Below are 26,196 nucleotides of genomic sequence, written 5' to 3' on the forward strand. Positions count from 1 at the left end.
GTTTGATGGGGCCGGTGTAGTGGAATCTTTACTCTGTATCTAACCCCATGCTGTACCTGTCCTGGGAGTCTTTGATGAGGACAGTGTAGAGTGAGACTTACTCTGTATCTAGCCCCGTGCTGTACCTGTCCTGGGAGTGTTTGATGGGGACGGTGTAGAGGGAACTTTACTCTGTATCAAACCCCGTGCTGTACCTGTCCTGGGACTATTTGATGGGGACAGTGTAGAGGGAGCTTTACTCTGTATCTAAACCCGTGCTGTAAGTTTCCTGGGAGAGTTTGATGGGGACAGTGAAGAGGGAACTTTACTCTGTATCTAACCCCGTGCTGTACCTGTCCTGGGTGTGTTTGATGGGGACGGTGTAGAGAGAGCTTTACTCTGTATCTAACCCCGTGCTGTACCTGTCCTGGGAGTGTTTGATGTGGACAGTGTAGAGGGAGCTTTACTCTGTATCTAACCCCGTGCTGTACCTGTCCTGGGTGTGTTTGATGGGGACGGTGTAGAGAGAGCTTTACTCTGTATCTAACCCCGTGCTGTACCTGTCCTGGGAGTGTTTGATGGGGACAGTGTAGAGGGAGATTTACTCTGTATCTAACCCCGTGTTGTACCTGTCCTGGGAGAGTTTGATGGGGACAGTGTAGAGGGAGCTTTACTCTGTATCTAACCCCGTGCTGTACCAGTCCTGGGAGTGTTTGATGGGGACAGTGTAGAGGGCGATTTGCTCTGTATCTATCCACGTGTGGTACCTGTCCTGGGAGTGTTTGATGGGCACGGTGTAGAGGGCGATTTGCTCTGTATCTATCCACGTGTGGTACCTGTCCTGGGAGTGTTTGATGGGGACAGTATAGAGGGCGATTTGCTCTGTATCTATCCACGTGTGGTACCTGTCCTGGGAGTCTGTGATGGGGACAGTGTGGAGGGAGCTTTACAATGTATTTAGCCCCGTGCTGTACCTGTCCTGGGAGTGTTTGATGGGGACAGTGTAGAGGGAACTTTAGTCTGTATCTAACCCCGTGCTGTACCTGTCCTGGGAGTGTTTGATGGGGACAGTGTAGAGGGAACTTTAGTCTGTATCTAACCCCGTGCTGTACCTGTCCTGTGAGTGTTGGTGGGGACAGTGTAGATGGAGATTTACTCTGCATCTCACCCCGGGCTGTACCTGTCCTGGGAGTGTTTGATGGGGACAGTGTAGAGGGAGATTTACTCTGTATCTAACCCCGTGCTGTACCTGTCCTGGGAGTGTTTGATGGGGACAGTGTAGAGGGAGCTTTACTATGTATCTAACCCCGTGCTGTACCTGTCCTGGGAGTGTCTGAAGGGGACAGTGGAGAGGGAGCTTTACTCTGTACCTAACCCCGTGCTGTACCTGTCCTGGGAGTGTTTGATGGGGACAGTGTAGAGGGAGACTTACCATGTATCTCAAACCGTGCTGTACCTGTCCTGGGAGAGTTTGATGGGGACAGTGTAGAGGCAACTTTACTCTGTATCTATCCCCGTGCTGTACCTGTCCTGGGTGTGTTTGATGGGGACGGTGTAGTGAGAGCTTTACTCTGTATCTAACCCCGTGCTGTACCTGTCCTGGGAGTGTTTGATGTGGACAGTGTAGAGGGAGACATCCTCTGTATCTAGCCCAGTGCTGTACCTGTCCTGGGAGTGTTTGATGGGGACAGTGTAGAGGGAGCTTTATTTTGCATCTAACCCCGTGCTGTACCTGTCCTGGGAGTGTTTGATGGGGACAGTGTAGAGGGAGACTTACCATGTATCTCAAACCGTGCTGTACCTGTCCTGGGAGAGTTTGATGGGGACAGTGTAGAGGGAGATTTACTCTGTATCTAACCCCGGGCTGTACCTGTCCTGGGAGTGTTTCATGGGGACAGTATAGAGGGAGATTTGCTCTGTATCTATCCACGTGTGGTACCTGTCCTGGGAGTCTGTGATGGGGACAGTGTGGAGGGAGCTTTACAATGTATTTAGCCCCGTGCTGTACCTGTCCTGGGAGTGTTTGATGGGGACAGTGTAGAGGGAACTTTAGTCTGTATCTAACCCCGTGCTGTACCTGTCGTGGGAGTGTTTGATGGGGACGGTGTAGAGGGAGATTTACTCTGTATCTAACCCCGGGCTGTACCTGTCCTGGGAGTGTTTGGTGGAGACGGTGTAGAGGGAGATTTACTCTGTATCTAACCCCGTGCTGTACCTGTCCTGGGAGTGTTTGATGGGGACAGTGTGGATGGAGCTTTACTCTGTATCTAGCCCCGTGCTGTACCTGTCCTGGGAATGTTTGATGGGGACAGTGTGGAGGGAGATTTACTCTGTATCTAACCCAGAGCAGTACCTGTCCTGGGAGTGTGTGATGGGGACAGTGTAGAGAGAGATTTACTCTGTATCTAACCCCGTGCTGTACCTGTCCTGGGAGTGTTTGATGGGGACAGTGTAGAGGGAGATTTACTCTGTATCTAACCCCGTGCTGTACCTGTCCTGGGAGTGTTTGATGGGGACGGTGTAGAGGGAGGTTTACTCTGTATCTAACCCTGTGCTGTACCTGTCCTGGGAGTGTTTGATGGGGACAGTGTAGAGGGAGATTTACTCTGTATCTAACCCCGTGCTGTTCCTGTCCTGGGAGTGTTTGATGGGGACGGTGTAGAGGGAGCTTTACTCTGTATCTAACCCCGTGCTGTACCTGTCCTGGGAGTGTTTGATGGGGACGGTGTAGAGGGAGATTTACTCTGTATCTAACCCCGTGCTGTACCTGTCCTGGGAGTGTTTGATGGGGACAGTGTAGAGGGAGATTTACTCTGTATCTAACCCCATGCTGTAACTGTCCTGGGAATGTTTGATGGGGACAGTGTAGAGGGAGATTTACTCTGTATCTAACCCCGTGCTGTACCTGTCCTGGGAGTGTTTGATGTGGACAGTGTAGAGTGCGACTTACTCTGTATCTAACCCCGTGCTGTACCTGTCCTGGGAGTGTTTGATGGGGACGGTGTAGAGGGAACTTTACTCTGTATCAAACCCTGTGCTGTACCTGTCCTGGGACTATTTGATGGGGACAGTGTAGAGGGAGCTTTACTCTGTATCTAACCCCGAGCTGTACCTGTCCTGGGAGTGTTTGATGGGGACGGTGTAGAGGGAACTTTACTCTGTATCAAACCCTGTGCTGTACCTGTCCTGGGACTATTTGATGGGGACAGTGTAGAGGGAGCTTTACTCTGTATCTAAACCCGTGCTGTACGTTTCCTGGGAGAGTTTGATGGGGACAGTGAAGAGGGAACTTTACTCTGTATCTATCCCCGTGCTGTACCTGTCCTGGGTGTGTTTGATGGGGACGGTGTAGTGAGAGCTTTACTCTGTATCTAACCCCGTGCTGTACCTGTCCTGGGAATGTTTGATGTGGACAGTGTAGAGGGGGACATCCTCTGTATCTAGCCCAGTGCTGTACCTGTCCTGGGAGTGTTTGATGGGGACAGTGTAGAGGGAGCTTTATTTTGCATCTAACCCCGTGCTGTACCTGTCCTGGGAGTGTTTGATGGGGACAGTGTAGAGGGAGACTTACTATGTATCTCAAACCGTGCTGTACCTGTCCTGGGAGAGTTTGATGGGGACAGTGTAGAGGGAGATTTACTCTGTATCTAACCCCGGGCTGTACCTGTCCTGGGAGTGTTTCATGGGGACAGTATAGAGGGAGATTTGCTCTGTATCTATCCACGTGTGGTACCTGTCCTGGGAGTCTGTGATGGGGACAGTGTGGAGGGAGCTTTACAATGTATTTAGCCCCGTGCTGTACCTGTCCTGGGAGTGTTTGATGGGGACAGTGTAGAGGGAACTTTAGTCTGTATCTAACCCCGTGCTGTACCTGTCGTGGGAGTGTTTGATGGGGACGGTGTAGAGGGAGCTTTACTCTGTATCTAACCCTGTACTGTACCTGTCCTGGGAGTGTTTGATGGGGACGGTGTAGAGGGAGATTTACTCTGTATCTAACCCCGGGCTGTACCTGTCCTGGGAGTGTGTGATGGGGACAGTGTGGATGGAGCTTTACTCTGTATCTAACCCCGTGCTGTACCTGTCCTGGGAGTGTTTGATGGGGACAGTGTAGAGGGAGATTTACTCTGTATCTAACCCCGTGCTGTACCTTGTCTTGGGAGTGCAGATTGCGACGGTGTAGAGTGAGCTTTACTCTGTCTCTAACCCCGTGCTGTACCTGTCCTGGGAGTGTTTGATGGGGACGGTGTAGAGGGAGATTTACTCTGTATCTAACCCCGTGCTGTACCTGTCCTGGGAATGTTTGATGGGGACAGTGTGGAGGGAGATTTACTCTGTATCTAACCCCGTGCTGTACCTGTCCTGGGAGTGTTTGAGGGGACAGTGTGGAGGGAGCTTTACTCTGTATCTAACCCCGTGCTGTACCTGTCCTGGGAGTGTTTGATGGGGACAGTGTAGAGGGAGATTTACTCTGTATCTAACCCCGTGCTGTACCTGTCCTGGGAGTGTTTGATGGGGACAGTGTAGAGGGAGATTTACTCTGTATCTAACCCCGTGCTGTAACTGTCCTGGGAGTGTTTGATGGGGACAGCGTAGAGGGAGCTTTACTCTGTATCTAACCCCGTACTGTACCTGTCCTGGGAGTGTTTGATGGGGACGGTGTAGAGGGAGATTTACTCTGTATCTAACCCTGTGCTGTACCTGTCCTGGGAGTGTTTGATGGGGACAGTGTAGAGGGAGATTTACTCTGTATCTAACCCCGTGCTGTACCTGTCCTGGGAGTGTTTGATGGGGACGGTGTAGAGGGAGCATTACTCTGTATCTAACCCCGTGCTGTACCTGTCCTGGGAGTGTTTGATGGGGACAGTGTAGAGGGAGCTTTACTCTGTATCTAACCTCGTGTTGTACCGGTCCTGGGAGTGTTTCATGGGGACAGTATAGAGGGAGATTTGCTCTGTATCTATCCACGTGTGGTACCTGTCCTGGGAGTCTGTGATGGGGACAGTGTGGAGGGAACTTTAGTCTGTATCTAACCCCGTGCTGTACCTGTCGTGGGAGTGTTTGACGGGGACAGTGCAGAGGGAGCTTGACGCTGTATCTAACCCCGTGCTGTACCTGTCCTGGGAGTGTTTGATGGGGACAGTGTAGAGGGAGATTTACTCTGTATCTAACCCCGTGCTGTACCTGTCCTGGGAGTGTTTGATGGGGACAGTGTAGAGGGAGATTTACTCTGTATCTAACCCCGTGCTGTACCTGCCCTGGGAGTGTTTGATGGGGACAGTGTAGAGGGAGATTTACTCTGTATCTAACCCCGTGCTGTACCTGTCCTGGGAGTGTTTGATGGGGACGGTGTAGAGGGAGCTTTACTCTGTATCTAACCCCGTGCTGTACCTGTCCTGGGAGTGTTTGATGGGGACAGTGGAGAGGGAGCTTTACTCTGTATCTAACCCCGTGTTGTACATGTCTTGGGCGTGTTTGATGGGGACGGTGTAGAGGGTTCTTTACTCTGTATCTAACCCCGTGCTGTACCTGTCCTGGGAGTGTTTGATGGGGACAGTGTGGAGGGAGCTTTACTCTGTATCTAATCCCGTGCTTTACCTGTCCTGGGAGTGTTTGATGGGGACAGTGTAGAGGGAGATTTACTCTGTATCTAACCCCGTGCTGTACCTGTCCTGGGAGTGTTTGATGGGGACAGTGTAGAGGGAGATTTACTCTGTATCTAACCCCGTGCTGTACCTGTCCTGGGAGTGTTTGATGGGGACAGTGTAGAGGGAGATTTACTCTGTATCTAACCCCGTGCTGTACCTGTCCTGGGAGTGTTTGATGGGGACGGTGTAGAGGGAGCTTTACTCTGTATCTAACCCCGTGCTGTACCTGTCCTGGGAGTGTTTGATGGGGACAGTGTAGAGGGAGATTTACTCTGTATCTAACCCCGTGCTGTACCTGTCCTGGGAGTGTTTGATGGAGACAGTGTAGAGGGAGCTTAACTCTGTGTCTAACACCGTGCTGTACCTGTCCTGGGAGTGTGTCATGGGGACAGTGTAGAGGGAGATTTACTCTGTATCTAACCCCGTATTGTACCGGTCCTGGGAGTGTTTCATGGGGACAGTATAGAGGGAGATTTGCTCTGTATCTATCCACGTGTGTTACCTGTCCTGGGAATGTTTGATGGTGACGGTGTAGAGAGCGCTTTACTCTGTATGTAACCCCTTGCTGTACCTGTCCTGGGAGTGTTTGATGGGGCCGGTGTTGGGATCTTTACTCTGTATCTAACCCCATGCTGTACCTGTCCTGGGAGTGTTTGATGGGGACAGTGTAGAGGGAGCTTTATTTTGCATCTAACCCCGTGCTGTACCTGTCCTGGGAGTGTTTGATGGGGACAGTGTAGAGGGAGCTTAACTCTGTATCTAACCCCGTGCTGTACCTGTCCTGGGAGAGTTTGATGGCGACAGTGTAGAGGGATCTTTACTCTGTATCTAACCCCGTGCTATACCTGTGCAGGGAGTGTTTGATGTGGACAGTGTAAAGTGAGACTTACTCTATATCTAACAACGTGCTGTACCTGTCCTGGGAGTGTTTGATGGGGACGGTGTAGAGGGAGATTTACTCTGTATCTAACCCCGTGCTGTACCTGTCCTGGGAGTGTTTGATGGGGACAGTGTGGAGGGAGCTTTACTCTGTATCTAACCCCGTGTTGTACCTGTCCTGGGAGTGTTTGATGGGGACAGTGTAGAGGGAACTTTACTCTGTATCAAACCCCGTGCTGTACCTTTCCTGGGAGTATTTGATGGGGACAGCGTAGAGGGAGCTTTACTCTGTATCTAACCCCGTGCTGTACGTGTCCTGGGAGCGGGTGATGGGGACAGTGAAGAGGGAACTTTACTCTGTATCTAATCCCGGGCTGTACCTGTCCTGGGAGTGTTTGATGGGGACGGTGTAGAGGGAGCTTAACTCTGTATCTAACCCCGTGCTGTACCTGTCCTGGGAGAGTTTGATGGTGACAGTGTAGAGGCAACTTTACTATGTATCTAACCCCGTGCTGTACCTGTCCTGGGCGTGTTTGATGGGGACAGTGTACAGGGAGATTTACTCTGTATCTAACCCCGTGCTGTATCTGTCCTGGGAGTGTTTGATGGGGACAGTGTAGAGGGAGCTTTACTCGGTATCTAACCCCGTGCTGTACCTGTCCTGGGAGTGTTTGATGGGGACAGTGCAGAGGGAGATTTACTCTGTATCTAACCCCGTGCTGTACCTACCTGGGAGTGTTTGATGGGGACAGTGTAGAGGGAGATTTACTCTGTATCTAACCCCGTGCTGTACCTGTCCTGGGACTATTTGATGGGGACAGTGTAGAGGGAGATTTACTCTGTATCTAACCCCGCGCTGTACGTGTCCTGGGAGAGTTTGATGGGGACAGTGTAGAGGGAACTTTACTCTGTATCTATCCCCGTGTTGTACCTGTCCTGGGAGTGTTTGATGGGGACGGTGTAGAGAGAGCTTTACTCTGTATGTAACCCCGTGCTGTACCTGTCCTGGGAGTGTTTGATGGGGACGGTGTAGAGGGAGATTTACTCTGTATCTAACCCCGTGCTGTACCTGTCCTGGGAGTGTTTGATGTGGACAGTGTAGAGGGAGACTTCCTCTGTATCTAGCCCAGTGCTGTACCTGCCCTGGGAGTGTTTGATGGGGACAGTGTAGAGGGAACTTTACTTTGTATCTAACCCCGTGCTGTACCTGTCCTGGGAGTGTTTGATGGGGACACTGTAGAGGGAGGGTTACTCTGTATCTAACCCCATGCTGTACCTGTCCTGGGAGTGTTTGATGGGGCCGGTGTAGAGGGAGCTTTACTCTGTATCTAACCCCGTGCTGTACCTGTCCTGGGAGTGGGTGATGGGGACAGTGTGGAGTGACCTTTACTCTGTATCTAGCCCCACTCTGTACCTGTCCTGGGAGTGTTTGATGGGGACGGTGTAGAGGGAGATTTACTCTGTATCTAACCCCGTGCTGTACCTGTCCTGGGAGTGTTTGATGGGGCCGGTCTAGTGGGATCTTTACACTGTATCTAACCCCGTGCTGTACCTGTCCTGGGAGTGTTTGATGTGGACTGTGTAGAGTGAGACTTTCTCTGTATCTAACCCCGTGCTGTACCTGTCCTGGGAGTGTTTGATAAGGACAGTGTAGAGGGAGCTTTACTTTGTATCTAACCCGTGCTGTACCTGTCCTGGGACTGTTTGATGGGGACAGTGTAGAGGGAGATTTACTCTGTATCTAACTCCGTGCTGTACCTGTCCTGGGAGTGTTTGATGGGGACAGTGTAGAGGGAGATTTACTCTGTATCTAACCCCGTGCTGTACCTGTCCTGGGAGTGTTTGATGGGGACGGTGTAGAGGGAACTTTACTCTGTATCAAACCCCGTGCTGTACCTGTCCTGGGACTATTTGATGGGGACAGCGTAGAGGGAGCTTTACTCTGTATCTAACCCCGTGCTGTACCTGTCCTGGGAATGTTTTTTGGGGACGGTGTAGAGGGAGCTTTACTCTGTATCTAACCCCGTGCTGTACCTGTCCTGGGAATGTTTGATGGGGACAGTGTAGAGGGAGATTTACTCTGTATCTAACCCCGTGCTGTACCTGTCCTGGGAGTGTTGACGAGGACAGTCTAGAGGGATCTTTACTCTGTATCTAACCCCGTGCTGTACCTGTCCTGGGAGTGTTTGATGGGGACAGTATAGAGGGAGCTTTACTCTGTATCTAACCCCGTGCTGTACCTGTCCTGGGAGTGTTTGATGGGGACAGTGTAGAGGGAGATTTACTCTGTATCTAACCCCGTGCTGTACCTGTCCTGGGAGTGTTTGATGGGGACAGTGTAGAGGGAGCTTTACTCTGTATCTAACCCCGTGCTGTACCTGTCCTGGGAGTGTTTGATGGGGACAGTGTAGAGGGAGATTTACTCTGTATCTAACCCCGTGCTGTACCTGTCCTGGGAGTGTTTGATGGGGACAGTGTAGAGGGAGATTTACTCTGTATCTAACCCCGTGCTGTACCTGTCCTGGGAGTGTTTGATGGGGATAGTCTGGAGTGACCTTTACTCTGTATCTAACCCCGGGCTGTACCTGTCCTGGGAGAGTTTGATGGTGACAGTGTAGAGGCAACTTTACTATGTATCTAACCCCGTGCTGTACCTGTCCTGGGAGTGTTTGATGGGGACAGTGTAGAGGGAGATTTACTCTGTATCTAACCCCGTGCTGTACCTGTCCTGGGCGTGTTTGATGGGAACAGTGTAGAGGGAGATTTACTCTGTATCTAACCCCGTGCTGTACCTGTCCTGGGAGTGTTTGATGGGGACAGTGTAGATTGAGCTTTACTCTGTATCTAACCCCATGCTGTACCTGTCCTGGGAGTGTTTGATGGGGACGTTGTAGAGGGAACTTTAGTCTGTATCTAACCCGGTGCTGTACCTGTCCTGGGAGTGTTTGATGTGGACAGTGTAGAGGGAGCTTTACTCTGTATCTAACCCCGTGCTGTACCTGTCCTGGGAGTGTTTGATGGGGACAGTGTAGAGGCAACTTTACTCTGCATCTAACCCCGTGCTGTACCTGTCCTGGGAGTGCTTGATGGGGACAGTGTAGAGGCAACTTTACTATGTATCTAACCCCGTGCTGTACCTGTCCTGGGAGTGTTTGATGGGGACGGTGTAGAGGGAGCTTTACTCTGTATCTAACCCCGTGCTGTACCTGTCCTGGGAGTGTTTGATGGGGACAGTGTAGAGGGAGATTTACTCTGTATCTAACCCCGTGCTGTACCTGTCCTGGGAGTGTTTGATGGGGACAGTGTAGAGGGAGATTTACTCTGTATCTAACCCCGTGCTGTACCTGTCCTGGGAGTGTTTGATGGGGACGGTGTAGAGGGAGCTTTACTCTGTATCTAACCCCGTGCTGTACCTGTCCTGGGAGTGTTTGATGGGAACAGTGTAGAGGGAGATTTACTCTGTATCTAATCCCGTGCTGTAGCTGTCCTGGGAGTGTTTGCTGGGGACAGTGTAGAGGGAGATTTACTCTGTATCTAACCCCGTGCTGTACCTGTCCTGGGAGTGTTTGATGGGGACGGTGTAGAGGGAGATTTACTCTGTATCTAACCCCGTGCTGTACCTGTCCTGGGAGTGCTTGATGGGGACAGTGTAGAGGGAGATTTACTCTGTACCTAACTCCGTGCTGTACCTGTCCTGGGAGTGTTTGATGGGGACAGTGTAGAGAGAGATTTACTCTGTATCTAACCCCGTGCTGTACCTGTCCTGGGAGTGTTTGATGGGGCAGTGTAGAGGGAGCTTTACTCTGTATCTAACCCCGTGCTGTACCTGTCCTGGGAGTGTTTGTTGGGGACAGTGTAGAGGGAGCTTTATTCTGTATCTAACCCCGTGCTGTACCTCTCCTGGGAGTGTTTGATGGGGACGGTGTAGAGGGTGATTTATTCTGTATCTAACCCCTTGCTGTACCTGTCCTGGAAGTGTTTGATGGGGACGGTGTAGGGGGATCTTTACTCTGTATCTAACCCTGTGCTGTACCTGTCCTGGGAGTGTTTGATGGGGACGGTGTAGAGGGTGATTTATTCTGTATCTAACCCCGTGCTGTACCTCCAGGCCAGGATCAGTGTGCAGTCCGCGAGGAGACTTATTCTCGCCAGTTCCTTGAGATCTTGGTATGGATCTTTCTGAAAACGAATGATTTTGATTATTTGAAGCGTGTTTTAGATTCACTGCCCCCTGGGCACTCACCGCACTCAGAGACATGCACACAGAAACACACACACATTCACACACACGCACTGGCAGACAAGCACTCACAGACAAGCACTCACAGACGCGCACCCACAGATGCGCACACAGTTGCACACATGCACTAGCAGACAAGCACCCACACACGCGCACCCACAGACACGCACCCACACACGCGCACCCACAGACACGCACTCACAGACAGGCACTCACAGACAGGCACTCACAGACAGGCACTCACAGACAGGCACTCACAGACAAACACTCACAGACATGCACTCACAGACATGCACTCACAGACACGCACTCACAGACACGCACTCACAGACACGCACTCATAGACACGCACTCACAGACACGCACTCACACACGTACACTCACAGACACGCACTCACACACGTACACTCACAGACACGCACTCACAGACAAACACTCACAGACACACACTCACAGACACACACTCACAGACACGCGCTCACAGACGTACACTCACAGACACGCACTCACAGACAAACACTCACAGACAAACACTCACAGACAAACACTCACAGACACACTCACAGACAAACACTCACAGACACACACTCACAGACACGCACTCACACACGTACACTCACAGAAACGCACTCACAGACAAACACTCACAGACAAACACTCACAGACAAACACTCACAGACACGCACTCACAGACACGCACTCACAGACACGCACTCACAGACACGCACTCACAGACACGCACTCACAGACACGCACTCACAGACACGCACTCACAGACACGCACTCACAGACACGCACTCACAGACACGCACTCACAGACACGCACTCACAGACATGCACTCACACACGTACATTCACAGACACGCACTCACACACATACACTGACACACGCGCACTCACAGACACGCACTCACCCATGTGCACTCACCCACGTGCACTCACCCACATGCACTCACACACGTGCATTCACACACGTGCATTCACACACGTGCACTCACAGGCACGCACTCAAAGATACGCACTCACACACGTGCACACACAGACACACACTCAGACACGTGCACTCACAGACATGCACTCACACACCTGTACTCGCAGACATGCACTCACACACGTGCACTCGCAGACACGCACTCACACACGTGCACTCGCAGACACACACTCACCCACATGCACAAACAGAGATGCACTCACACACGTGCACACACAGACATGCACTCACACACGTGCACTCACAGACAAGCCCTTACTCACGTGCACACACACACGCACTAAAACACGTGCGCACACAGACACACAGTCACACACTTGCAATTGCAGTCACACACGTGCACTCGCAGACACGCACTCACACATGTGCACTCATTCACGTGCACACACAGACACGCACTAACACACGTGCGCACACAGACACACACACACATGCAGACACTCACGTGCACAAACAGACATGCACTAACACACGTGCGCACACAGACACACTCACACGTGCACTTGCAGACACGCACTCACACACGCGTACTCGCAGACATGCACTCACACACGTGCACTCACAGACACGCACTCACACACGTGTACTCGCAGACACGCACTCACCCACATGCACAGAGACGCACTCACACATGTGCACTCACAGACATGCACTCACACACATGCACACACAGACACGCACACACAGACACGCACTCAACTCATGTGCATTCACAGACACGCAGTCACAGACATGCACTCACTCATGTGCATTCATAGACATGCACCCACAGACGTGCACTCTCAGACTCACAGACACACGTGCACACACAGACATGCACTCACACACGTGCACTCACAGACACGCCCTCACTCACGTGCACACACAGACATGCACTAAAACAAGTGTGCACATAGACACACTCACACAAGTGCACACACTCACGTGCACACACAGACACGCACTCACTCATGTGCGTTCATAGACATGCACTCACAGACGTGCACTCTCAGACTCACAGACACACGTGCACACACAGACATGCACTCACACACGTGCACTCACAGACATGCCCTCACTCACGTGCACACACAGACACGCACTAACACATGTGCGCACACAGACACGCACTCACACACGTGCACTCACCCACATGCACAAACAGACATGCACTCACTCATGTGCACTCACAGACATGCAGTCACACACTTGCACTTATAGGCACACACTCACAGACGTGCACTCACAGACGTGCACTCACAGACACACGTGCACTCACTCACACGCACAAACAGAGATGCACTCACAGACATGCATTCACAGTCACGCACTCAGACACGCACTCACATGTGCACTCACTCACGTGCACATACAGACATGCACTAAAACACGTGCACACACAGACACGCACTCACACACGTGCACAAACAGAGACGCACTCACACACATGCCCTCACACTAGTGCAGTCACATACGTGCACTCACAGACACGCACTCACAGACACGCACTCACATACGTGCACTCACATACGTGCACTCACACACATGCACTCACAGACACACACTCACATACGTGCACTCACAGACACGCACTCACAGACACACACTCACAGACACGCACTCACAGACACGCACTCACAGACACGCACTCACAGACACGCACTCACAGACACGCAATCACACATGTGAACTCACTCACGTGCACACACAGACACACACTCAGACATGTGCACTCACAGACACGCACTCACACACGTGTACTCGCAGCCATGCACTCACACACGTGCACTCGCAGACACGCACTCACACATGTGCACTCGCAGAAACGCACTCACACACATGCGCTCTCAGACACGCACTCACAGACACGCACTCACATACGTGCACTCACACACATGCACTCACATACGTGCACTCACAGACACGCACTCACAGACACGCACTCACAGACACGCACTCACAGACACGCACTCACAGACACGCACTCACACACATGCACACACAGACATGCACATGCACTCACTCACGTGTACTCACAGACACGCATTCACACACGTGCATTCACTCACATGCACACACAGATACGCACTAACGCACGTGCGCACACAGACACACACGCAGACACGTGCACTCACAGACACGCACTCACACACGTGCACTCACTCACGTGCACACACAGACATGCACTAACGCACGTGCACTCACTCACGTGCACACAGACACGCACTAACGCACGTGCGCACACAGACACACACTCAGACACATGCACTCACAGACACGCACTCACACAGGTGTACTCGCAGACATGCACTCACACACGTGCACTCGCAGACACGCACTCACACATGTGCACTCGCAGAAACGCACTCACACACGTGCGCTCTCAGACACGCACTTCACCCACATGCACAAACAGAGACGCACTCACAGACAAGCACTCACAGACACGCACTCACGTGCACTCACATACGTGCACTCACACACATGCACTCACAGACACGCACTCACATACGTGCACTCACAGACACGCACTCACATACGTGCACTCACAGACATGCACTCACAGACACGCACTCACTCACGTGCACACACAGACACGCACTAATGCACGTGCACTCACTCACGTGTACTCACAGACACGCATTCACACACGTGCACTCACTCACGTGCACACACAGACACGCACTAATGCACGTGCACTCACTCACGTGCACACAGACACGCACTAACGCAAGTGCGCACACAGACTCACACTCAGACACGTGCACTCACAGACATGCACTCACACACGTGCACTCACTCACGTGCACTCACTCACGTGCATACACAGACACGCACTAACGCACGTGGACACACAGACACACACTCAGACACGTGCACTCACAGACACGCACTCACACAGGTGTACTCGCAGACATGCACTCACACATGTGCACTCGCAGAAACGCACTCACACACGTGCGTTCTCAGACATGCACTTCACCCACATGCACAGAGACGCACTCACAGACACGCACTCACAGACACGCACTCACATACGTGCACTCACAGACACGCACTCACAGACACGCACTGACATACATGCACTCACAGACACGCACTCACAGACACGCACTCACACACGTGCACTCACTCACGTGCACACACAGACATGCACTAATGCACGTGCACTCACTCACGTGTACTCAGACACGCATTCACACACGTGCACTCACTCACGTGCACACACAGACACGCACTAACGCACGTGCGCACACAGACACACACTCAGACACGTGCACTCACAGACACGCACTCACAGACACGCACTCACACAGGTGTACTCGCAGACATGCACTCACACACGTGCGCTCTCAGACACGCACTTCATCCACATGCACAAACAGAGACGCACTCACACATGTGCACTCACAGACACGCACTCACAGACACGCACTCACACACGTGCACTCATAGACACGCACTCACAGACGTGCACTCACAGACTCAAAGACACACGTGCACACACAGACATGCCCTCACACATATGCACTCACAGACACACATTCGCAGACACGCACTCAACACGCACTCGCAGACACGCACACACAGACACGCACTCACTCATGTGCACTCACAGACACGCAGTCACAGTCATGCACTCACACACGTGCACTCACAGACACACGTGCACACACAGACATGCACTAACACACGTGCGCACACAGACACACACTCACACACGTGCACTCGCAGACAACGCACTGACATGCACAAACAGAGATGCACACACACATGTGCACTCACAGACATGCATTCACAGACACGCACTCAGTCACGCACTCACATGTGCACTCACACACGTGCACACACAGACACGCACTAAAACACGTGTGCACACAGACACACACACACGTGCACACACAGACACGCACTAACACACGTGCGCACACAGACACACACTCACACACTTGCACAAATAGAGACGCACTCACACTAGTGCACTCACATACGTGCACTCACAGTCACGCACTCACAGACACGCACTCACATACGTGCACTCACAGTCACGCACTCACAGACACGCACTCACAGACACGCACTCACAGACACGCACTCACAGACACGCACTCACACACGTGCACTCACTCATGTGCACACACAGACATGCACTAACGCATGTGCACACACTCACGTACACTCACAGACATGCACTCACACACGTGCACTCACTCACGTGCACATACAGACACGCACTAACGCACGTGCACACACAGACACACACTCAGACCCGTGCACTCACAGACATGCACTCACACACGTTCACTCACTCACGTGCACACACAGACATGCACTAATGCATGTGCACTCACTCACGTGCACACAGACATGCACTAACGCACGTGCGCACACAGACACACACTCAGACACGTGCACTCGCAGACATGTACTCACCCAGATGCACAAACAGAGACGCACTCACACACTTGCACTCACAGACATGCACTCACAGACGTGCACTCGCAAACACGCACATACAGACATGCACACACAGACACGCACACACTCATGTGCACTCACAGACATGCAGTCACAGTCATGCACTCACACACGTGCACTCATAGACACGCACTCACAGACACGCACTCACAGACACACATGCACACACAGACGTGCACTCACACACATGCACACACAGACATGCCCTCACACATGTGCACTCACAGACACGCATTCACAGACACGCACTCAGACACGCACTCACAGACATGCACTCACACATTTGCACACACAGACACGCACTAAAACACGTGCGCACACAGACACACACTCACACACGTGCAATTGCAGTCACACACGTGCACTCGCAGACACACACTCACATGTGCATTCACTCACGTGCACACACAGACACGCACTAACAGACGTGCGCACACAGACACACACACACGTGCAGACACTCACGTGCACAAACAGACATGCACTAATACACGTGCGCACACAGACACACACACACACACGTGCACTCGCAGACACGCACTGACACGTGCACTCACGTGCACACACAGACACGTGCACTTGCAGACACGCACTCACACGTGCACTCGCAGACAACGCACTCACGTGCACTCGCAGACACACACTCACACACATGCACACAGACACGCACTCACACACGTGCACTCACACACATGCACAAACAGAGACGCACTCACTCATGTGCACTCACAGACACGCAGTCGCAGACACGCACTCACACACATGCACACACAGACATGAACTCACACACATGCACTCATAGGCACGCACTCACAGACGTGCACTCACAGACTCACAGACACACGTGCACTCACTCACACGCACAGAGATGCACTCACACGTGCACTCACAGACATGCACTCGCAGACACGCACTCACACACGTGTACTCACAGACATGCACTCACACGTGCACTCGCAGACAATGCACTCACATGTGCACTCGCAGACATGCACTCACACACGTGCACTCACTCACACGCACAGAGATGCACTCACACATGTGCACTCAGACACGCACTCACACGTGCACTCACAGACATGCACTCACACACGTGTACTCGCAGACACGCACTCACACACGTGCATTCACAGATAGGCACTCACACACGTGCACTAGCAGACACGCACTCACGTGCACGCACTCACGTGCACGCACTCACACGCACGCACTCACACGCACGCACTCACACGCGCTCACACACACGCACGCAGTCACACGCACTCGCACACACGCACTCACACGCACGCTCTCACACGCTCGCTCTCACACGCTCGCTCTCACACGCACGCACGCACTCACACGCACGCACTCACACACGCACGCACTCACACACGCACTCACATGCGCTCACACACACGCACGCACTCGCACACACGCACTCACACGCACGCTCTCACACGCTCGCTCTCACACGCATGCACGCTCTCACACGCCCGCACTCACACGCACTCACACACACGCACTCACACACACGCACTCACACACACCCACGCACTCACACGCACGCACTCACATGCACGCACTCACACGCACGCACCCACACACACGCACCCACATGCACGCACTCACACACATGTACTCACAGACACGCACTCACACACGTGCACTCAAAAACACGCACTCATACACGTGCACTCACACACGTGCACTCACACGCACGCACTCACACGCACGCACTCACACGCACGCACTCACACGCACGCACTCACACGCACTCACACGCACGCACTCACACACGCACTCACACACGCACTCACACGCACGTACTCACAGACACGCACTCACACACACGCACTCACACACGTGCACTCAAAAACACGCACTCACACACGTGCACTTACACACGTGCACTCACACGCACACACTCACACGCACACACTCACACACGCACTCACACACGCACTCACACACGCACTCACACACGCACTCACACACGCACTCACACACACACACACACACGCACACACACGCACACACACACACGCACTGACACACATGCACTGACACACATGCACTCACAGACAGGCACTCACACACGTGCACACACACACATGCACTCACACACACGCACTCACACGCCTGCACTCACACGCACGCACTCACACACACGCACTCACACGCACGCACTCACACACATGTACTCACAGACACGCACTCACACACGTGCACTCAAAAACACGCACTCACACACGTGCACTTACATGCACTCACACGCACGCACTCACACACGCACTCACACACACGCACTCACACACACGCACACACACACACACGCACACACGCACACGCACTCACGCACACTCACGCACACGCACTGACACACGTGCACTCACACACGTGCACTCACACACGTGCACTCACACACACGCACTGACACACATGCAATCACAGACACGCACTCACACACGTGCACTCACACGCGTGCACTCACACACACGCACTGACACACATGCAATCACAGACACGCACTCACACACGTGCACTCACACACGTGCACTCACACACGTGCACTCACACACACGCACTCACACACACGCACTCACACACACGCACTCACACACACGCACTCACACACACGCACTCACACACGCACTCACACACGCACTCACACACGCACTCACACACATGCACTCACACACGCACTCGCACACACACGCGCACACACACACGCACACACACACGCACTCACACACACGCACTGACACACACGCACTGACACGCACGCACTCACACGCACGCACTCACACACACGCACTCACACACACGCACTGACACACATGCACTCACACACATGTGCTCACACATGTGCACTCGCACACACGCACTCACACACACGCACTCACACACAGGCACTCACAGACACACACTCACAGACACACACTCACACACGTGCACTCACACACACGCGCTCACACATGTGCACTCGCACACACATGCATGAGCACGAACCATGAACTCCTACATTCTGTGTTCCTCTATCTCCCTCAGGAGGTAAGAAGCCAGCCATTCTGTCCCAGACAACAGTGCTCAGACAGTCCGGGCTCCCAGTGCTTTTAGCTGGTGTCTGCTCCAACCTCCGGCTTGCCTAAGCCCACACAGCCCTCAGCTACTTACCACATCCACATGGACCAGTAAGACTCGCAATGCGAAGGCTTGTCCCAGCTCCCTCAGCCGCTTGTGAATGTAATCGCGATTCAGGCAGTGATAGCGGAGACTGCAAGGACAGAGAGAGACTGCGTGAGGGAGGCCATTCAGCCCCTCTTTCCCGTGCCAGCCCTGTAAACGAGCGATCCAATTCATCCCCCTCCCTCCCTGTAAACGATTCCCCGTCCAGTAGTTATCCGGTTTCCCCTTTTTGAAAATGCCGATTGAATCTGCTTCCGCCGCCCTTTCAGGCAGCGCCTTCCAGATCACGCCCACTCCCCGTGTTTAAAACTAAACATTCCTCCCTCTCTCTCCCCCTCACCCCCACCCCCCCCAACCCTCACCCCCACCCTCACCTCCACCCTCACCCCCACCCCCACCCTCACCCCCACCCCAACCCTCACCCCCACCCCCAACCTCATCCCCACGCCCACCCTCAACCCTCACCCCCACCCCCACCCTCATCCCCACGCCCACCCTCACCCCCACCCTCACCCCCACCCCCACCCTCAACCTCACCTCCACCCTCACCCCCACCCCCACCCTCACCCCCACCCCCAACCCTCACTCCCACCCTCACCCCCACACTCACCCCCAACCCTCACCCCCACCTCCACCCTCAACCCCACCCCCTCCCCCTCCCCCACCCTCACCCCCACCCCCTCCCCCTCCCCCACCCTCACCCCCACCCCAACCTCATCCCCACGTCCACCCTCAACCCTCACCCCCACCCCCACCCTCACCCTCAACCCTCACCCCCACCCCCACCTCCAATCTCACCCCCACCCCCACCCTCACCCCCACCCCCACCTCCAACCTCACCCCCACCCCCACCCTCACCTTCATCCCCAACCTCACCCCCACCCCCACCCCCACCTTTTCCTGGTCACCCTCAATCTGTGTGTCCCTCTGGTTCCCAACCCTCCAGACACCGGAGACAGCTTCTCCTCATTGACCCACCCATCGCAGATCCTTCCCGATTCCAAGCGCCTCGATTCGATCTCCCCCTTAACGGAGAGAAGGAGACAGAGAAAAGGACACAGAGACAGAAAGAAGGTGACAGAGAGAGAGAGAAAGAGAGAGACAGAGAGAGAGAGAGAGAGAAGGAGAGAGAGAGGAGAGAGAGAGGAGAGAGAGAAGGAGAGAGAGAGGAGACAGAGAGAGAGAGAGACGGAGAGAGAGAGAAGGAGAGAGAGAGGAGAGAGAGAGATGGAGACAGAAAGAAGGAGACGGAGAGAAGGAGACAGAGAGAGAGAGAAGGAGAGAGAGAGGAGAGAGAGAGGAGAGAGAGAGGAGAGAGAGAGACAGAGAGAGAGACAGAGAGAGAGACAGAGAGAGAGAAGGAGAGAGAGAAGGAGAGAGAGAAGGAGAGAGAGAGGAGACAGAGAGAGAGAGACGGAGAGAGAGAGGAGAGAGAGAGATGGAGACAGAGAGAAGGAGACAGAGAGAGAGAGAAGGAGAGAGAGAGGAGAGAGAGAGGAGACAGAGAGAGAGACAGAGAGAGAGAGAATGAGAGAGACAGAGAGAGACAGAGAGACAGAGAGAGAGAGGGAGACAGAGAGAGAGGGACAGAGAGAAGGAGAGAGAGAGAAGGAGACAGAGAGAGAAAGAGAGAGACAGAGAGAGAGACAGAGAGAGAGACAGAGAGAAAGAGAGAGAGAGAGACAGAGAGAGAGAGGGGAGACAGAGAGAGAGACAGAGAGAGAGAGAAAGAGAGAGACAGAGAGAGAGACAGAGAGAGAGAGACAGAGAGAGAAAGAGAGAGACAGAGAGAGAGACAGAGAGAAGGAGACAGAGAGAGAGAGAGAGACAGAGAAGGAGAACGAGACACAAAGATAGACAAAGAGCGAGAGCAAGAGAGAGAGGCAGAGGGAGTCAGAGCTGCAGTGAGAGAGAGAGAGAGAGACAGAGAGAGAGAGAGAGAGAGAGGAGTGTTCTGGGGCAGTGGGAGTGATGTGTGGAGGTCTCTTGGGCTGGTGCTCTGTGCTCGGGGCTCTGCGATCAGTTTGTGGGGAGACCGGGAGTTTGGGGAACAGCTCTCCCTCCACCCCTCTCAGGCCCCTCCATTCCGGTGGGACACCCACCCCTCACCTCAGATAGAGAGCACAGGCGGTCTGGCCCAGTATGTAATCCGGCACAACATCGCCAAACTCCCAGGGAACATTCCGGATGAACTTCAGGATTGGATTCCCTCTCTACAGGGGAGAGAAAGACAGAGAGTTAGAGACAGGAACAGGAGGAGGCCCATTCAGCCCCTTCTCGAGCCTGTTACACAGGAACAGGAGGAGGCCCCATTTATTCCCAACACTCCCCGCCCCGCCCGCCGGCTCTCGCTCTCACCTGCCTCGGGCTGACCACGATGGTGTTCTGCTTGGCCGCCAGTCGCTTCGCCGCCGTGGTGGGACCGGCGTCCGCTCCGTCTCCCCCCGAGCCCCGATCGGCTGACCCCGGGCCGCCACTCACCCCCGTCTCCCCCCTCCTCCCGGCCGGCGGGGGGGAGGGGCAGGCCCTGGGAGCCGCCGGCGCCTCGCTCTGCCCACCTCCCCTGGCCAACGACACCCCCGGCCGGAAGAGCGGCCTGACCTGTCGGAGTTGGAGGGGTGGGGGGAAAGAAGAGAAACAAGAGGCCTCGTTAGTGACGGAGCGGAGGGCTGGTTGACTGCAGGAGGCGTCGCCCCACCCCGCGAGAAGCAGCCCATGGCTCACCGGGTCAGGGTCGCTCCTGTAGACCTGCTCCGGGTCCGGAATGAGGAACCTCTTGGGCGTCCCCCCGGACTCATTCATTCCTACAGTCGGCGGGAGAGACAAGAGTGAGGGACATTTCAATCCACCTCCCCACCGGTTAGACTCTCCGCTGTTTGCACGCGGGGTGGTCGAAGAGGAAATAAAATACCCTCCCCTCCCCCCCCGACCACCAATTTGTTGCTTTGACCCCTTCATAATGCACTCTGACCTCCCAGCAGCCCGCCTTGACCCCTTTGGCGACATACTTTGACCCCTCCATAACCCATGTTGACCTCCCAGCCACATTGACCCCATTCTTAACATACTTCAACAAATCATTTTTAACATCCCCTCCCCCAAAATCAACTTGACCCCTCAATGACCCACTTTGACCCCTCGATGACCGACATTGACCCCTTGATCACCCACTTTGACCCCTCGATGACCCATTTTGATCCCTCTAACCTATATTGACCCCTCAATGACCCATATTGACCCCTCAGTTACCCACCTTGACCCTCAATATTGCACAGTTGACCCTCAGTGGCTAAATATAACCCCCCCAAATCTATTTCAGCTCCCTCAATCATCCACTTTGATCCCCAATGACCAAACCTGACCCCCCCCAAAACCCTCTCAATCGTCCACTTTGACCCACCTTGACCAAATCTGACCCGCAACAACCCACATTTATCCCTTGATGACCACATTTGGCCCCTCAAGAACCAAATTTGAGCCTCATCCCCACTTTAAATCTCCCTTTTGACCTTGCAATAACCCACTCTGAACTTCAAACACAGAGTTTGACCCTCAATGGTCAAATGTGCTTGCCCCCAAAACTATTTAAAATCCCTCAGTAGCCCACAATTGACCCTGTGACAAAGTCTGACCCACATGTGACCCTCCATGACCAAATCTGACCCACACTTGACCCTCATGACCAAATTTGACTCTCCATGACCACATCGGACCCTCAAAGACCCACATTTGACCCTCCATAACCAAATCAAACCTTCAAACTCCCACAATTGACTCCATGACCCATCTAAGCCCCAACAACTCACATTTGACCTCCCGTGACCCAATCTTACACTCAATGACCCACCTTTGACCCTCCATGACGCAATCTTACCCTCAATGACCCACCTTTGACCCTCCGTGACCCAATCTTACCCTCAATGACCCACCTTTGACCGTCCATGACCCAAACTTACCCTCAATGACCCACCTTTGACCCTCCATGACCCAAACTTACCCTCAATGACCCACCTTTGACCCTCCATGATGCAAACTTACCCTCAATGACCCACCTTTGACCCTCCATGACCCAATCTTACTTTCAAACTTTGACCCTCAATGACCCAAACTTACCCTCAATGATCCATCTTTGACCCTCCATGACCCAAACTTACCCTCAATGACCCACATTTGACCCTCCATGACCCAAACTTACCCTCAATGACCCACCTTTGACCCTCCATGACCCAAACTTACCCTCAATGACCCACCTTTGACCCTCCATGACCCAAACTTACCCTCAATGACCCACCTTTGACCCTCCATGACCCAAATTTACCCTCAATGACCCACCTTTGACCCTCCGTGACCCAATCTTACCCTCAATGACCCACCTTTGACCGTCCATGACCCAAACTTACCCTCAATGACCCACCTTTGACCCTCCATGACCCAAACTTACCCTCAATGACCCACCTTTGACCCTCCATGACCCAAACTTACCCTCAATGACCCACTTTTGACCCTCCATGACCCAAACTTACCCTCAATGACCCACTTTTGACCCTCCGTGACCCAAACTTACCCTCAATGACGCACCTTTGACCCTCCGTGACCCAAACTTACCCTCAATGACCCACCTTTGACCCTCCGTGACCCAAACTTACCCTCAATGACCCACCTTTGACCCTCCATGACCCTGTTTCACCCCCAACCCCAACTAAGACCCCCCCAATAACTCACTCTGACCCCCACCTCAGCTTTTTTTCAGCCCGATCAGCTTCCCCTCCTCCTCCTCCACCTCCTCCACCTCCACCTCCTCCTTCAGCAAAACTACAACAACAACAATGTCAATGGTGGGGCCCGGAACCTTTGTCGTCCGCCCGGGTTTGTCCCCGAGGCGGGCGGGGACCGGAAGTAGCCGCGCACCCGCCCTCGATAAGCGGTTGGTGGGGGAACTTCCGGTGCGACGGACCGGACAAGGAGGCGGCGGCGAGAGGCCGGGTGGCAAGGGAGGCGGCGGCGGCGGCGGCGGCGGCGGGAGTCTGGGAGGACCTGAGGGCCGGAGGACGCGAGACGAGGTGATTGAGGGAGCGGAGGAAAAGGTGGGCGGGGCGAGGCGACGAAGAGGGGAGGGGGCGGGGACAGCCGGAGGGGGCGGGGACAGCAGGAAGGGGCGGGGACAGGGGGCGGGGATAGGAACGGGGCGGGGGGGGGGGGGGGGGGGGGGGGTGGTCCAGGGGGCGGTGACAGCAAGAGGAGGCAGGGACAGCCGGAGGGGGCGGGGACAGCAGGAGGGGGCGGGGATAGGAATGGGGTGGGGTGGAACAGCAGGAGGGGGCAGGGACAGCCGGAGGGGGCGGGGACAGCAGGAGGGGGCGGGGATAGGAATGGGGTGGGGTGGAACAGCAGGAGGGGGCAGGGACAGGTGGACGGGGGCGGGGACAGGTGGACGGGGCCGGGAAAGGGGAGGGGATAGGAGGAGAGGGCGGGGACCGGGACGGGGAGAGGGGGCGGAGCCAGGAGAGAGGGCGGGGAAAGAGGAAGGGGGCGGGGGTAGGAGCAGGGGGCGGGGATAGGAGGCGCGGACAGGGGAAAGAGGGAGCAGCCGGGAGGTCGCGGGTAGGAACCTTTGTCCACCGGAAGTACGCACGACCCAAACCGCTCCGAGCCCACAATGGGATGAGGGGACGGGAACCTTTGACTGCCGGAAGTATCCGTCCCTTTAATCCTTCCCCTTCTCTACAGGGTTGAAGTAGGGGGGGGGGGGGGCGGGTGAAAGGACACCGGAAGTGTGCGTCGCCAGATCTGTCCCCGCGGCGCCATCTTTAGACCCATTGTGGTGGGGGGGGGGAAACCAAAGAAAACTGGTCCGCCGCCTATTGCCTTCCCCCAACATGAAGGATTAACAAAGGTGGGATTGAGGTGGTTCTGCCCCAATTTTTACCTTGAGCCCCATTTACACCCAATTCTGGTCTCAGGACCCTCTTTGCATCCAATTCTGGCCTCAGGACCCTCTTTGCATCCAATTCTGGCCTCAGGACCCTCTTTACACCCAATTCTGGTCTCAGGACCCTCTTTACACCCAATTCTGGTCTCAGGACCCTCTTTACACCCAATTCTGGTCTCGGGACCCTCTTTACACCCAATTCTGGTCTCGGGACCCTCTTTACACCCAATTCTGGTCTCAGGACCCTCTTTACACCCAATTCTGGTCTCGGGACCCTCTTTACACCCAATTCTGGTCTCAGGACCCTCTTTACACCCAATTCTGGTCTCGGGACCCTCTTTACACCCAATTCTGGTCTCGGGACCCTCTTTACACCCAATTCTGGTCTCAGGACCCTCTTTACGCCCAATTCTGGTCTCAGGGCCCTCTTTACACCCAGTTCTGGTCTCAGGACCCTCTTTACAACCAATTCTGGTCTCAGGGCCCTCTTTACACCCAATTCTGGTCTCAGGACCCCCTTCACACCCAATTCTGGTCTCAGGACCCCCTTTACACCCAATTCTGGTCTCAGGACCCCCTTTGCACCCAATTCTGGTCTGAGGACCCTCTTTACAACCCTTTCTGGTCTGAGGACCCTCTTTACACCCACTTCTGGTCTCGGGACCCTCTTTACGCCCAATTCTGGTCTCGGGACCCTCTTTACAACCCATTCTGGTCTGAGGACCCTCTTTACACCCACTTCTGGTCTGAGGACCCCCTTTGCACCCAATTCTGGTCTGAGGACCCTCTTTACAACCCATTCTGGTCTAAGGACCCTCTTTACACCCACTTCTGGTCTGAGGACCCTCTTTACACCCAATTCTGGTCTCAGGTCCCCCTTTACACCCAATTCTGGTCTCAGGACCCT

General features: G+C 54.1%; 2 protein-coding genes across 8 annotated transcripts in view; one reads left to right on the top strand and one right to left on the bottom strand.

Annotated features, from left to right (window-relative positions):
- Positions 1–25,016, bottom strand: part of ercc1 (excision repair cross-complementation group 1) — a 164,522-nt gene extending 139,506 nt beyond the window's left edge. For 2 of the 5 annotated variants that reach the window (XM_041180094.1, XM_041180095.1), the window contains exons 1-5: positions 22,085–22,164; positions 21,719–21,961; positions 21,470–21,573; positions 19,349–19,448; positions 10,606–10,682 (exon numbers count right to left, since the gene is read on the bottom strand). In XM_041180094.1, coding sequence (XP_041036028.1) covers positions 10,606–10,682; positions 19,349–19,448; positions 21,470–21,573; positions 21,719–21,961; positions 22,085–22,162 — 602 coding nt within the window. In that variant the 5' untranslated portion in view covers positions 22,163–22,164. Of the gene's footprint in view, positions 1–10,605; positions 10,683–19,348; positions 19,449–21,469; positions 21,574–21,718; positions 21,962–22,084; positions 22,165–24,094; positions 24,137–24,209; positions 24,459–24,969 lie in introns of those variants that run through there. The other 3 variants (XM_041180093.1, XM_041180090.1, XM_041180091.1) reach the window with 3 other exon arrangements.
- rpp21 (ribonuclease P 21 subunit) overlaps positions 24,311–26,196 on the top strand; it is a 31,224-nt gene continuing 29,338 nt past the window's right edge. Inside the window, exon 1 of one of the 3 annotated variants that reach the window (XM_041180096.1) lies at positions 24,311–24,420. The gene's annotated coding sequence lies outside the window, so the exon portion shown is untranslated. Of the gene's footprint in view, positions 24,445–25,126; positions 25,254–26,196 lie in introns of those variants that run through there. The other 2 variants (XM_041180098.1, XM_041180097.1) reach the window with 2 other exon arrangements.

Source organism: Carcharodon carcharias, chromosome 39 (assembly GCF_017639515.1).
Source record: "Carcharodon carcharias isolate sCarCar2 chromosome 39, sCarCar2.pri, whole genome shotgun sequence".
Lineage (NCBI taxonomy): Eukaryota > Metazoa > Chordata > Chondrichthyes > Lamniformes > Lamnidae > Carcharodon > Carcharodon carcharias.